This window comes from Budorcas taxicolor, chromosome 14 (assembly GCF_023091745.1).
Source record: "Budorcas taxicolor isolate Tak-1 chromosome 14, Takin1.1, whole genome shotgun sequence".
Lineage (NCBI taxonomy): Eukaryota > Metazoa > Chordata > Mammalia > Artiodactyla > Bovidae > Budorcas > Budorcas taxicolor.
This window is the reverse complement of record NC_068923.1, coordinates 86,602,769-86,617,360: the sequence shown is the minus strand read 5'-3', so window position 1 is coordinate 86,617,360 and position 14,592 is coordinate 86,602,769. Positions and strand designations below refer to the sequence as shown.

The window sequence follows — 14,592 nt, the reverse complement described above, 5'->3', positions numbered from 1 at the left end:
CATTCTGGTACACTAAGTGGCTTGTGTTTGAAACAAAATTCCATCACTGAAGTCAACAACTTAGTATCATTATTCCTGAGGTCCTCATTAAACCTTTTTCTCTGCACATGGTGACTGGTTTTGAACAGCCATGGATTCACCATGCACCTCAGAATTTACCTGTATCAACCTAGCATATACTTAGCAACTGTCAGCATTCTACAAGACAGTCTTACAAATGTAGATGTATATAAGCCACAGCACCTTTCCTAAGAATAGTTCCAATCAGCATTGCACATTAACAGACGCATACTGGTATATGTTAATAGCCTCCACCACTTAGCTCAGTTACAGCAATGGTAAATAAGAGCAGATACTGAATTATATAGCTTCTCAAGGAAGGAAATGCTTTATAGTCATAAGCTTGATCCGATCATGGGAAAGTCTTCTTTGAAAGGTCTGCAACTGGTTACAAAGTACATACAAAGAGAGTATGGCTGGCTCTGAATAAATCCACAACTCACTTCTGAACATAAACTCAAAATATACATTCTAACGACAGAGATTTGGTTCTATTATTTTCACAAACCAAAGTATAGATTTCAAGTTATTTCACAAATCACATGATCAAATGAAAATGGACATGAAAACATTTAGTAAATTATTATGTACATGTTTTTAAAAGGGGATGTTGCTGTTTAAAAGTAATTCACGAGACAAAACTTGGCAAGGAGTAAACAAAATCATTAATAATAAACCAGAAAATGTGGAAAACTAAGGAAAAGCTCCAAAGAATTAAAAACAGCACTTATCTTTCAAAAGGTTTGAAATGAGTGTATTGCATGCTTTTAAAAATAAGCATAAAGCAACTTTAACTGTACTTTAAATGATTTGAGAAATAAAAAATCTAATATATATATTATTTTTATGTATGTAAACATATATATTTAAGAAATCCAATATATAATATATGTATTAATATATACTCTATGACTGGAGGCAATATTAGGGCAACATAAAAGGAACCTACAGAAATTTGTTGCTGCCAGAAATATGGCATGTGGGGTTAAAGATGGAAAGAATATAACATTGTATATGTTTTGTACAATACAGCATGTTTTGTACAATTTATAGACAGCACATATATTAATAAAAAACCAGCAACCAAATGTAGCTATCAAAAAGCATGATTATAAGGGATAACAGTTTATGTGGAGGCTGGAAATGATGAACAAAAGGAAAACTGCAGTTTTAGATTAATGTTTTAAAAATAGTACATCCATACTATTTTAAGTAAAAATGGATGATTTTATTATATAAAATCATGTTGGCAGAATATAGAAAAATTACTTTTCTTTTACCTTTACATATTTAAGTACTAAGCAAAATGCAACAGTTGGAAAAACTCATGACAAACTACCAAAAGTTTTTCATTTGGCAAAATTATTCAAGTTACAAAATGCCAAAGTAAATAAATGCACTTCAAAATACATGAAGTGTAATACAAGTGTATGAAAGTAGTGATCTTAAATTATTAATTTCTTTATAAGAAAACTAAACAAACAGAAAGCACAAGATAAATATTTTCAAGTTAGACAAGAATAAATCAAATCACTGTTTATTCGGATAATTAAACTAAAATAATTATTAAAGAAACTAAACAATTAATTAGGATTTAAAAAAGAATAACAACATTTCAATGGTATTTTTCTATCAATAAAAGGAAAGATTTCTAGGTCAGTTGACTGCTATAGACCCAGGTCCCTATAAAATCATCTGGACTATACCAAGAAGAACTTGGTACAGACATAAAAACAAACTTCAGTGTTATTCAAAGGTGAGAAAACTTACTCATTATGAAGGAAAGGGAAATAATTATACCTGCAACAGGGCAAAAATTTATATACTAAAATGATTAAATGCATCCGTAGCATAAAATTAAAATAATTGCTTCTAAATAAATCTTTTGCATTTTAGAAAATCAGGGCAAAGATTTTACCCTAATGAAAAGGCAAATGGGAGGTGTCTGATAAGGTGGCACCTTCATAGCTAAAAAACAGATACTTACCAGAAAATCTGCATTTATATCGATAATCTCCACTGTAAAATAAACTAATCATTAAGATCACAATTAAGCTACTTTAGAAATATAAGGTGATAAATGAATATCATATGAATCGTATACCAAATTATTATATTCTATACACATAAGTACTATTAATAAATATACTCAATTCATTCTACAGGAAAAAGAACTGAGACTTAATTTCACATTTCAGAATTCCTGAGTCTTATCAGAGGAAAACAAGTACCAAAAAGCAAACAAAATAAGCCTACTCTATAGTAGGGCAAATATAATAATACAAATCTGGGCATCAAGATAACATTACGTACAGTTTTAAAGCTGAAGACTATGGGGACAAATATATATGTACTTCAACAGAATTATAAACCTGATTTTAAAGCTCAATTTTTTAGATAGGCATTTTGATCAAACAAGGCCACCAGAGTGACATCTTCAGTGATTGCAAGCCCACCACTTTAAAGGAATAACATCTTTATTTCAAAGCCTAATAATGAATACAAAAAGAAAAGAAGTTTAATAAAATTTTCAGTAAGACTGTAATAGGACAGCCCTTTGATGGAAGACCTAAGGAGGCTAAAACCAATGGCGTGAAATTAGAACACAAGTTCTAATTTGAGACACTACTCATTAAATAATTTCCCTTTCGCTTTGCATATTACACAGCAAAAATTAAAAAAGGTATCTTAAGAGCACTTCAGTCCCACAATGTAGGATTTAAACTTGTGTGTATAGGTGTAACAATTTGATCCTTGCAAAAATACATTTAAACAAAAGTTCATGTCTATTTTCTAACTAGCAAGGAAAAGGAAAGCAAAGTGGTTCCAACTAAAACATTTAAAAAAACAAAACAAGACATCATTTACCCTTTCTGGAAACACTATGAAAGCAAAGAACATCCAATAATATTATACATTTAAAATTGCATACTTTTACTCATTTTTATAAGCAGGAAAGACACATACAATTACTCATAGTCTTTATAAATGAAGACACTAAGCAGAAAAATATCTGGATTGTTTTTCTGTTCATAAGTACTCATAAAGAAAATAATGAAAAAAAAAAACCCAAAACCTAAAGTGCAGACTTATAGGCCACTATGGGCATAATAAATGATGAAGAGCTGCAGCCAAAATTGCATCTACATTTACACTTACGTATCTGGAAAATGATTCCTGTTTTTAAAAAATGTGCAATTTAAAAACTAGTCATTTGTGTGTGTGAGTGTCTGTGTGTGTGTGTGCCATAATACAATTAAAACTTGCATCCCTGCCCAGCAGTAAGGGAATTGCTAGATCTCAGACAGCACACTAGGCTCTTGACAATTACACATTTCATTAGAATCATACAATATTGATTCCATCTCCAGAAAATGTTAGGGTCCTCTTGTAGAATGAAGAGCCACTGATATTTGGTTGATTGCCTTTAACCAGAGAGGTTTTCAGTTCCATTTCGCAAGCTACAATAGCTGCATTCAATTCCACTTGAGCTCGATGAACTACATAAAACATGAGGCCTATACTTATAATGATCTGTGAATAAAAATAAAAATTACAGTTAATAATATTTTACATAGTAAAAAGGGAGAACTTTCTAAGCCAATAAATATTGTCTTAGAAATGTTTCAAACAGGATATTTATAATAATCTGTGAATAAAAATAAAACATTACAGTTAACAACGTTTTACATAGTAAAAAGGCAGAACATTTCTAAGCCAATAAATATTGTCAGAAATGTTTCAAACAGGACAGTTTTCAAATACAGTAAGGTAACATTTTTAAATAGTTTACACAAAGGTGTTATTTATTTATTCTTTTGTCTGCTGGGTGTGGAGGGCCAAAATCTATGGGGTGTTCATAATATAGTGTCAGGTTAACACAAAGCAAGCATATATCCCTTTTAGTCCATATTAAATGATGTGTGTTTGATACATGTCAAGTTTCTTTCTTTGTATCAAAAAGTTTCCTTCAAGGAATAAAAAAATATATATTTCTACAATAGAGATAAAGTTGGCTAAACTTTGTTAATGTAATTAATGTAGTATTACTTCTGTGCAAAACTATAAATGTCTGTAGGTATTTTTAAGTTGACTTAGAAACACTACTATTTGCAAATGACCTATCTGGTGCAGCTGAAATTAAAAATATTAAAACATTTGAAAAATGAAATGCCAATAAGCTTTAAAAGAAATTAACAAGAGATTGTGAACATGAAATTGTCTACACTTTTCAAACTAAGAACACAGGAACATGGTAAGGGGAAAAATTCCAGTAAAAGGAATAGAAAAAGCACCCCAGGCTGTAGTCTCAGTTCAGCCGCTCACTTAGTGATCTGATTTCAAGCGCCTTTAAACCACGTGGGCTTCTCCCGCTGTCCAGAGGCTGAGCTTAAACATTCTACACACAATTCAGCACAATGACTGTCTAAGCAGTCTACATCTTCTAAATGATATTTATTCCAAAGTTCATTTGTAAAGCAGTTCTTCAGGGTTTGGAGCAAAATATTCTCAGTAGATGCTGTTTAATGTTTCAGCACGCTTTCAAAAGCTGCTCTAAGCATAGTGATCCTGAAATACAATACTGTTTCAATTAAGCCTACCTATACTTTTATGGGAGAAATACTCCAGGTACAAATGTTGAGGGTGGAGGGGGAAGGTGATGAGGGAACCTGGAACTTGTACAAGAGATGTACATTAAGTGAGTACTCATTTCTCAATACAATTCTAAGCAAAGTAGTTATTTAATCTTATTTTTTATGCTATAGGAGACAAAGATAATTAATTTTTCACCCATATTTAAATTTTTTTTTTAAATTTTATTATAGTTGATTTACAGTATTGTGTTCGTTTCAGGTGTCTATTCATTCTTTTTTAGATTCTTTTCTCACATAGGTTACCAAAGAATGCTGAGTAGTTTCCTGTGCTGTACAGTAGGTTATCTACCTTATATACAGCAGTGTGTGTGTGTTCATCCCAAGCTCCTGATTTATCCTCTACTCATCTCCTCTTTTGTAACTCTAAGTTTGTTTTCAATGTCTGTAAGTCTGTTTCCGTTTTGTAAATAAGTTTATTGCATCTTTTTTTTAAATTAAATTCCACATATGAGGAATATTAGAGAAGGCAATGGCACTCCACTCCAGTACTCTTGCCTGGAAAATACCATGGACGGAGGAGCCTGGTGGGCTACAGTCCATGTGGTCGCTGAGGGTTGGACACGACTAAGTGACTTCACTTTCACTTTTCACTTTCATGTATTGGAGAAGGAAATGGCAACCCACTCCAGTGTTCTTGCCTGAAGAATCCCACGGACGGCGGAGCCTGGTGGGCTGCTGTCTATGGGGTCGCACAGAGTCGGACATGACTGAAGCGACTTAGCAGCAGTGGCAGCAGCATGAGGAATACATATTTGTCTTTCTCTGTCTGACTTACTTCACTTAGTATGATCATCTCTAGGTCCATTTATGTTGCTGCAAACAGCATTGTTTCATTCTTTGTATGGCTGAATAGTATTTCAGGATATATATGTACCACATTTTCTTTATCCATCCCTCTGTCAATGGACATCTGGGTTGCTTCCATGTCTTGGCTATTGTAAAGAGTGCTGCAATGAACGGGGTGCATGTATACTTTTGGATTATGGTTTTCTCTGTATATATGCCCAGGAATGGGATTGCTAGAGCATACGGTAGTTTTAAGAAACCTCTATACTGTTTTCTGGGCTTCCCAGATGGCGCTAGTGGCAAAGAACTTGCCTGCCAATGCAGGAGATGTTAAGAGATTTGAGTTCAACCTCTGGGTCAGGAAGATCCCCTGGAGGAGGGCATGGCAACCCACTCCAGTATTCTTGCCTGGAGAATCCCATGGACAGAGGAGCCTGGTGGGGCACGGTCCATGGGGTCGCAAAGAGTCAGACGTGATGGAAGCAACTTGGCATGCCTGTTGTTCTCCATAGTGGCTGTACCAATTTACATTCCCAGCAACACTGCAGAAGGGTTCCCTTCAAATCAGTTATTTTAAACGTAGGCCTTTAAATCTTGTCATTGTTCTCTAATATGTTATCTCTCTGAAAAATGTAGTTATACTTATTGAACACCCTAAGTCTGATACTATGTGGATGGTAATACCATAAAAAGAGATGGAAAAATGTTAGTTAGTTACCTAGTTGGGAGAGGGTGTGAATGAGATGCTAAGTTCTGCTCTGGATATGCTGAATTTGAGGTGCCAATTAGATATCCGAAGCAATTCGGTGAATGGGTCTAAAGGTATGGAAAGAAGACTAAGCTGAAGATGCATATTAAGGAGCCCTCACAATGTCCTTAATAATAGTAGCCACCATAGCAACTGCATTTGCCAAGAAGAAAAGTTTTCAGAGTGAGACTAAAAAGCTTTGGCTAGAGTCTTGAGGAGGACCAAGTTAGGAGTAAAAGGAGGAGGTGCTGATAAATGAGCCAGGAAAACAGTGAAAAAGCTCAAGATAGTGGTGTCAAAGAAGCTAAGAGAAGAAAATGTTTTTAAAAAGCACAGTTATGAGTCTTAGCTTGCTAAGATGAGAACTGGAAAGTGTATCTGATTTAGAGAAGCTTAGAGATGAAAGCTTGAGGGAAGGATTTGGCAAAGCCATAGAAATTAAGTTTAGAACTAGTGAAAAAGTTTTTCAGGTTCCCCTCAAGGGTGAATTGCCTACATCTTTACATGGGATTTTCTCCAGATGCCTTTCTGGAGCCCAGGGCTTAGAAATTTATACTGACTCTTCCTAACAGCCCAGTGAAGTGTTAAAATAATACACAACAAAACCTTTTTACAAAGTTTCCCTACTAAAACAAAAGAATCAAACAAGTAGAAAGACAGCCTTATACAAGAAGGCACACAGAAAGTGATTTCTTCCACTGTTAACTGAAAAGCAGGCCGAGAGTATAAGCAGAACATAAGAAGGTTAGGAGATTTCATAGCTGTAAATTGAGGGGTTTCTCATTTGAAGGCTTTTGATTTTTCTGTTAAGCAAGAAAGGCAATCTGTTGCGAATGAAGAAGGAAGTTGGGGCAGGAGGAAAAATTTGTGAGGGGAATGAGGATAAGTTTGAAAGTCATCAAGAAAAATGCGGAAATGGGAAGATGAAGGAACAGAATAAACAGCGTGTTGAGAAACCAGCTGAAGGCTTGCAACCGTGAATTAAATATCACCAGTCTGCCTGGATGCATTATTTCCCCAAAAGAGCAGGTGTAAAAGCAGATCAAAACTTGGATTTATCCAGGACTGGGTTTTGGTTGATGAATACATACAAAAATATACGGAAAAGACTAAGTTGACAAACCATGGAATTTATGTTGGATTTCAGTACAATGAAGAGTTGTGCCTTCCTCTGAATATCTATGTGGTACTGCTCTAATGTTATGGACATTCTGGATTCTCTCTGGGTGGCTTAGGTGGCTATATTGGGAGGCAAATTTGTGGCTTACTTCTACCAAGTATGAGGAACCTTATGATACTAACTCCTTCATGGATCATAGCTCTGTCATGGCAAAGGGGCTTGTGTAACTCAATAAAGATATGAGCCATGCCACGCAGGGCCTCTCAAGATGACGGATGACAGTGAAGAGTACTACCTGATGGTCCACTGGAGCAGGAAATAGCAAACCACTCCAGTATTCTTGCCAGGAGAACCCCATAAACAGTATGAAAAGACAAAAAGATATGAAATGAAAGATGAGCTCCCTGGGTTTGAAGGTGTCCAGTATGCTTCTGGGGAAGAGTAAAGGGCAATGAAATAACTCCAGAAAGACTTAAGAGGCTGGCCAAAGCAGAAACGGTGCTTAGCTGTGGATGTGTCTGGTGGTGAAAGTAAAGTCCAACACAATAAAGAATATTGCACAGGAACTTTGAAGGTTTTTTGACCCTATGAACTGTAGCCCATCAAGCTCCTCTGTGCATGGAAGTTTTCAGGCAAGAATCCTGGAGTGGGCAGCCATTCCCTTCTCCAGGGGACCTACTTTACCCAAGGATTAAGCCTGGGTTGCATGCACTGCAGGCAGGTTTTTTTTTTTTTTACCATCTGAGCCATCAGGGAAGCCCATTAGGTCAACGAATCAAGGTAAATTGGACATGGTCAAGTAGGAGATGGCAAGAGTGAACATTACAGCGTCGGAATCAGTGACTAAAATGGAGGGGGATGGGCAAATTTAATTCAGGTGACCATTAGAGCTACTACTGTGGGCAAGAATCCCCTGGAAGACATGAAGTAGCCCTCATAGTCAACAAAATAGTCCAAAATGCAGTACTGTGATGCAGTTTCAAAAACAACAGAATGATCTTGGTTTGTTTCCAAGGCAAACCATTCAACACCACAGCAATCAAAGTCTATGCCCCAATCACTGAGGCTGAAGAAGCTGAAGTTGACCAGTTCTATGAACACCTACAATACCTTCTAGAATTAACACTAAAAAAAATGTCCTTTTCATCACAAGGGATTAGAATGCAAAAGCAGGAAGTCAAGACATATTTGGAGAAACAGGCAAGGTTGGCCTTGGAGTACAAAATGAAGTAGGACGAAGGCGAACAGAGTTTTGTGAAGAGAACTCGCTGGTCACAGCACACACACGCTTTCCACAACCCGAGAGACAATTCTACATTTGGACATCATGAGACAGTCAATACCAGAATCAGGCTAAATATGTTTTTTGTACCCAAAGATGCAGAAGCTCTATACAGTCAGCAAAAACAGGACGTGGAGCTGACTGTGGCTCAGATCATGAGTTCCTTATTGCAACACTCAGGGTTGAATTGAAAAGTAGAGAAAACCACTAGGCCATTCAAGTATAACCTAAATCAAATCAAATTATACAGTAGTGGTAGTGAGTAGATTCAAGGCATCAGATCTGGCAGAGTGCTTGAAGAACTATGGACGGAGGTTGGTGACACTGTATAGGAGGCAGTATCCAAAACCATCCCAAAGAAAAAGAAATACAAGAAGGCAAAGTGGTTGTCTGGGGAGGCTTTACAAATTGCTGAGGAAAGAAGAAAAGCAAAAGGAGAAAGGGAAAGATATATCCATCTGAATGCAGAGTTCCAGATAATAGCAGGGAGAGAGAGTGAAATCGCTCAGTCGTGTCTGATTCTTTGTCAATCCCATACACCAGGCTCCTCTGTCCGTTGGATTCTCCAGGCAAGAGTACTGGAGTGGGGTGCCATTTCCTTCTCCAGAGGATCTTCCCAACCCAGGGATCAAACCCAAGTCTCCCACCTTGCAGGCAGACATTCTACCCTCTGAGCCACCAGGGAGAGAGAAGATCCCCTTAAATGAAGAGTGCAAAGAAACAGAGGAAAATAATAGCATCAGAAAGACTAGAGATCTCTTCAAGAAAACTGGAGATATCCAGGGAACATTTCATGCAAAGATGGACACAATAAAGGACAGAAATGGAAAGGACCTAACAAAAGCAGAAGAAATTAAGAAGAGGTGGCAAGAATACACAGAATTAGACAAAAAAGGTCTTAATGACTTGGATAACCATGATGGTGTGATCACTTACCTAGAGCCAGACATCCTGGAATATGAAGTCAAGTAAGCCTTAGGAGGGACTTCCCTGATAGCTCAGTTGGTAAAGAATCTGCCTGCAATGCAGGAGATACCGGTTTGATTCCTGAGTCGGGAAGATCCCCTGGAGAAGGAAAAGGCTACCCACTCCAGTAATCTGGCCTGGAGAATCCCATGGACTGTACAGTCTGTGGGGTTGCCAAGAGTCGGACACGACTGAGAGACTTTCACTAAGCCTTAGGAAGCACTACTATGAACAATCTACTGGAGGTGACGGAATTCTAGCTGAGTGATTTAAAATCCTGAAAGGTTTTAGACTGAGTTCTGTTCAAGTGTTGCACTCAATATGTCAGCATATTTTGAAAACTCAGCAGTGGCTACTCTCAGGACTGGAAAAGGTCGGTTTTCATTCCAATCCCGAGGAAGGGCAATGCCAGAAAGTGTTCTAACTACTGTACAATTGTGTTTATGTCACAGGACAGCAAGGTTATGCTGAAAATCCTTCACCTTAGGCTAAAGCAGTACATGAACTGAAAACTTCCAGATGTATATAAGCTGGGTTTTGAAGAGGCAGAGGAACCAGAGATCAAATTGCCAACATTCATTTGAATAATGGAGAAAGCAAGGGAGGAGCTCCAGAGATAGGTTTATTTCTGCTTCACTGACTATGCTAAAGCCTTTGATTGTGTGGCTCAGAACAAACCATGGAAAATTCTTAAAGAGATGGGAGTACCAGACTACCTTACTCATCTCCTGTGAAACCTGCATGTGGGTCAAGAAGCAACAGTGAGATCTCCTGGGTAAGGATAAAAAATCATAACTATGTTTTGAACAATCATTGACAAAAGGATGCTGGAATCCCCCAAAGAAAGGTACTCCATGTCCAACAGAGAAGCTGTAATGAGATGACAGGAGGGGCACAATCACAATGAAATCAAACTCCCACAACCACCAGGCAGATGACCCTCAAACTGGAGAACAATAATACCAAAGAAGTTCCCACACAGCCGTGAAAGTTCTAGGCCCAGATCAGGATTCCCAGCCTGGGGATCTAGGAAATGGACTAGGAGATCCCAGGGAATCTGACATTGAAGGCCTGAGGGATCTGACTGCAGGACTTCCACAGGACTGGGGAAACAGAGACTCGGCTCTTGGAGGGCACAAACAAAACCTTGTGTTCACCAGGACCGAGGACAAAGGAGCAGTGACCCCACAAGACACTGAGCCAGACCTCCCCGGGAGTATCTGAGGGTCTCCTGAGGTGTGGGTTGGCAGGGGCTCACTGCGGGGATGAGGGCACTGGCGGCGGCAGACATAAGAGGTGTTCCTTGGTAGTCTAAGTCCTCTTGGAAGTCACCATCAGCCCTACCACAGACCCTGCAGACTCCAGGGCTGGGTCACATTGGGCCAAACAACTAACAGGGAGGGAGTACAGCCTCACCCACGAGCAGACAACTGTATTAAGGGTTTACTGAGCAGGCTCTGCCCACCAGAGCAAGACCCAGATATTTCCTACAGCCAGTCCCTCCCATCAGAAGTTTGCAGAATCCTCTTAGCCTCATCCACCAAAGGGCAGACTGAGGAAGCAAGAATTACAGTCCTGCAGGTACAGAATGAGAAACACAATCATAGAAAGCTAATAAAAATGAAAAGAATTAGGATTAGATCCCAGATGAAGGAACAAGATAAATTCCCAGAAAACAGCTGAATGAAGTGGAGATAGGCAACCTTACAGAAAAAGAATTCAGGATAGTGATAATGAGGATGATCCAGGATCTTGGAAAAGAATAGAGAAAATGCAAGAAATGTTTACCAAAGACCTAGAAGAACTGAAGAACAAACACAGAGATGAATAATACACTAGAAGGATTCAACAGCAGAATAACTGATGCAGAAGAACAGATAAGTGATGTCGAGGATAGAATGGTGGAAATCTTGCTGCAAAAAAGAATTTAGAAAAAATAATTAAAAATGATGACAGGCTAGCCTAAGAGACCTCTGGGACAGCATTAAACATACCAACATTTACATTATAGGTGTGCCACAAGCAGAAGAGAAAGCTAAAGGACCAGAGAAAATATCTGAAGAGATAACAGTGGAAAACTTCCCTAACATGGGAAAGGAAATAGTCAACAAAATCCAGGAAGCACAGAGAGTCCCAGGCAGGATAAAGCCAAGGAAGAACACACAAAGACACATAGTAAACAAAGATTAAAGATAAAGATACAATATTAAAAGCTATAAGGGAAAAATAATAAATAATACACAAGGGAACTCCTGTAAGGTTATCAGTTGATTTCTCAAAAGAAATTCTACAAGCCAGAAGGGAATGATACAATATATTCAAAGTGATGAAAGGGAAGAACCTACAACCCCGAATATTCTACCCAGAAAGACTCTCATCCAGATTTAATACAGAAATCAAAAGCTTTACAGACAAATGTTAAGAGAATTCAGCAACACTAAACCAGCTTTACAACAAATGCTAAACAACTTCTTTAGTCAGGAAACACAGGAGAATGAAAAGACTTACAAAAAATAAACCCAAAATCAATTAAGAAAACGGTAATAGGGTCACACATATCAATAATTACCTTAATGTAAACAGACTAAATGCACCAACCAAAAGACATAGACTGCTGGGTAGATAAAAAAACAAGACCCAATATATACAGCTGTCTACAAGAGACCCACCTCAGATCTAGGAATGCTTACAGACTGAAAGTAAGGAGATGAGAAGAAAGTATTCCACACTAATGGAAATCTGGACGTGAGTCTGAGTGAACTCCAGGAGATGGTGATGGACAGGGAGGCCTGGCGTGCTGTGATTCATGGGGTCACAAAGAGTCGGACACGACTGAGCAACTGAACTGAACTGAACTGACTGAACTGAATGGATATCATAAGAAAGCTGGTGTAGCAATACTCATATCAGACAAAACAGACTTTATAAAAAAGATGGTTATAAGAGACAAAGGACATTACATAATGATCAAAGGTTCAATCCAAGAGGATTTAACACTTATAAATACCTATATATGTACCCAACGTAGGATCACCTCAATATGTAAGGTAAATATTAACCACCATAAGGGGAGACACTAACGGTAACACAATCATAGCGCAGGACTTTAATAACCCACTTTCATCAATGGACTGATCATCTGGACAGAAAACTAACAAGGAATCAAAGGGCTTAAATGACACTTCAGCTGAGCTGGGCTTTTTTGATCTTTATAGAGCATTCCATCCCAAAGCAGCAGACTACACATTTTTCTCAAGTGCACAAGGCATATTCTCCAGGACTGATCACAAGCTGGGCCACAGGGCAAGCGTTAGTAAATTTTAAAAAATCAAAATCAAGCATCTTGTCTGATCAAAATGCTGAGACTAGAAATAAACTATATAAAAAAAAATCTAAAAAAACAAAACACATGGCAGCTAAACAATATGCTACAAAACAATCAAAGGATCACTAAAGAAATCAAAGTGGAAATAAAAATACTTAGAGACAAATGAAAACAAAAGCACAACAGTTCAATACTTATGGGAAGCAGCAAAAGCCATTCTAAGGGAGAAGTTTATAGCAATACAATCTTACCTCAAGAAACAAGAAAAACCTCAAGTAAACAATGTAACATTGCACCTAAAACAATCAGAGAAAAGAATAAACAAGATATAAAGTTACTAGAAGTAAAAAAATCATAAAGATTAGAACAGAAATAAATGAAATAGAGAAAAAGAAAACAACTGCAAAGATCAATGAAACTAAAAGCTGGTTCTTTGAAAAAATAAACAAAATTGATAAATTTTTAGTCAGATTCATCAAGAAAAATAAGAGAGTGGACTCAAATCAATAAGATAAGAAATGAAAAAGAAGAAGTTACAACTGATTCCATAGAAAAGCAAGTGTCACAAGAAACTACTATGGGCCAATAAATTGGACAATCTGGAAGAAACAGACAAATTCTCAGAAAGGCACAATCTCCCTAGACTGAACCTGGGAGAAACAGAAAATATGAAGAGACTACTCACAAGCACTAAAATTGAAACTGTGATTAAAAACCTCCCAAAAAAACAAAAGTCCAGGACCTGACAGCTTCACAGGTGAATTTTACCAAACATTTAGAGAAGAGTTGACACCTACCCTTCTGAAACTGTTCCAAAAAACTGCAGAGAAAGGAAAACTTCCAAACTCATTTTGTGAGGCCACCATCACCCTGATACCAAAAGCAGACAAAGATACCTTCAAAAAAAGAAATTTACAAGCTTATATCACTGCTGAATATAGATGCAAAAATCCTCAACAAGATAACAGCAATCCATATTAAACAATACATTAAAATACATGATCAAATGGGATTCATCCCAGGGATGCAAGGATTTTTCAACATCTGCAAATCAATCAATGTGATTCACCATATCAACAAACTGAAAAGTGAAAAACATACGATCATCTCAATAGATGCAGAAAAAGCTTTTGACAAAATTCAGCACTCATTTATGTAAAAAATCTCCAGAAAGTGGGCACAGAGGGTACATACCTCAATATAATAAAGGTCATATATGAGAAACTGATAGCTAGCATCATATTCAATGGTGGAAAGCTGGAAGCATTCCCTCCAGATCAGGAACAGAAGGATGTCCACTACTGCCACATTCATTCAACACAGTTTTGGAAGTCTAACCTACAGCAATCAAAGAGGAAAAAGAAGTAAAGGGAATCCAAACTGGAAAAGAAGTTTGACCCCAAATAGTCAAAGCAATCTTAAGAAAGAAAAAGAGCTAGAGGAATCAAGCTCCCTGACTACAGACTATATTACAAAGCTACAATCATCAAAACAGTATGGTACTGGCACAAAACTAGAAATATAGATCAGTGGAACAAGACAGAAAATCCAGAAATGAGACAAGACTCTGGCACGCTGCAGTCCATGGGGTTGCAAAGAGCTGGACATGACTTAGCTACTGAACAACAAGAACAACATGATACTTTACTC

General features: G+C 37.5%; 1 protein-coding gene across 1 annotated transcript in view; it reads right to left on the bottom strand.

Annotated features, from left to right (window-relative positions):
• Positions 1-1,685: 1,685 nt before the first annotated feature.
• The window catches only part of TMEM64 (transmembrane protein 64), a 34,558-nt gene continuing 21,651 nt past the window's right edge, over positions 1,686-14,592 (bottom strand). The window contains exon 3 of the mRNA XM_052651818.1: positions 1,686-3,594. Coding sequence (XP_052507778.1) covers positions 3,406-3,594 — 189 coding nt within the window. The 3' untranslated portion in view covers positions 1,686-3,405. The remainder of the gene's footprint in view (positions 3,595-14,592) is intronic.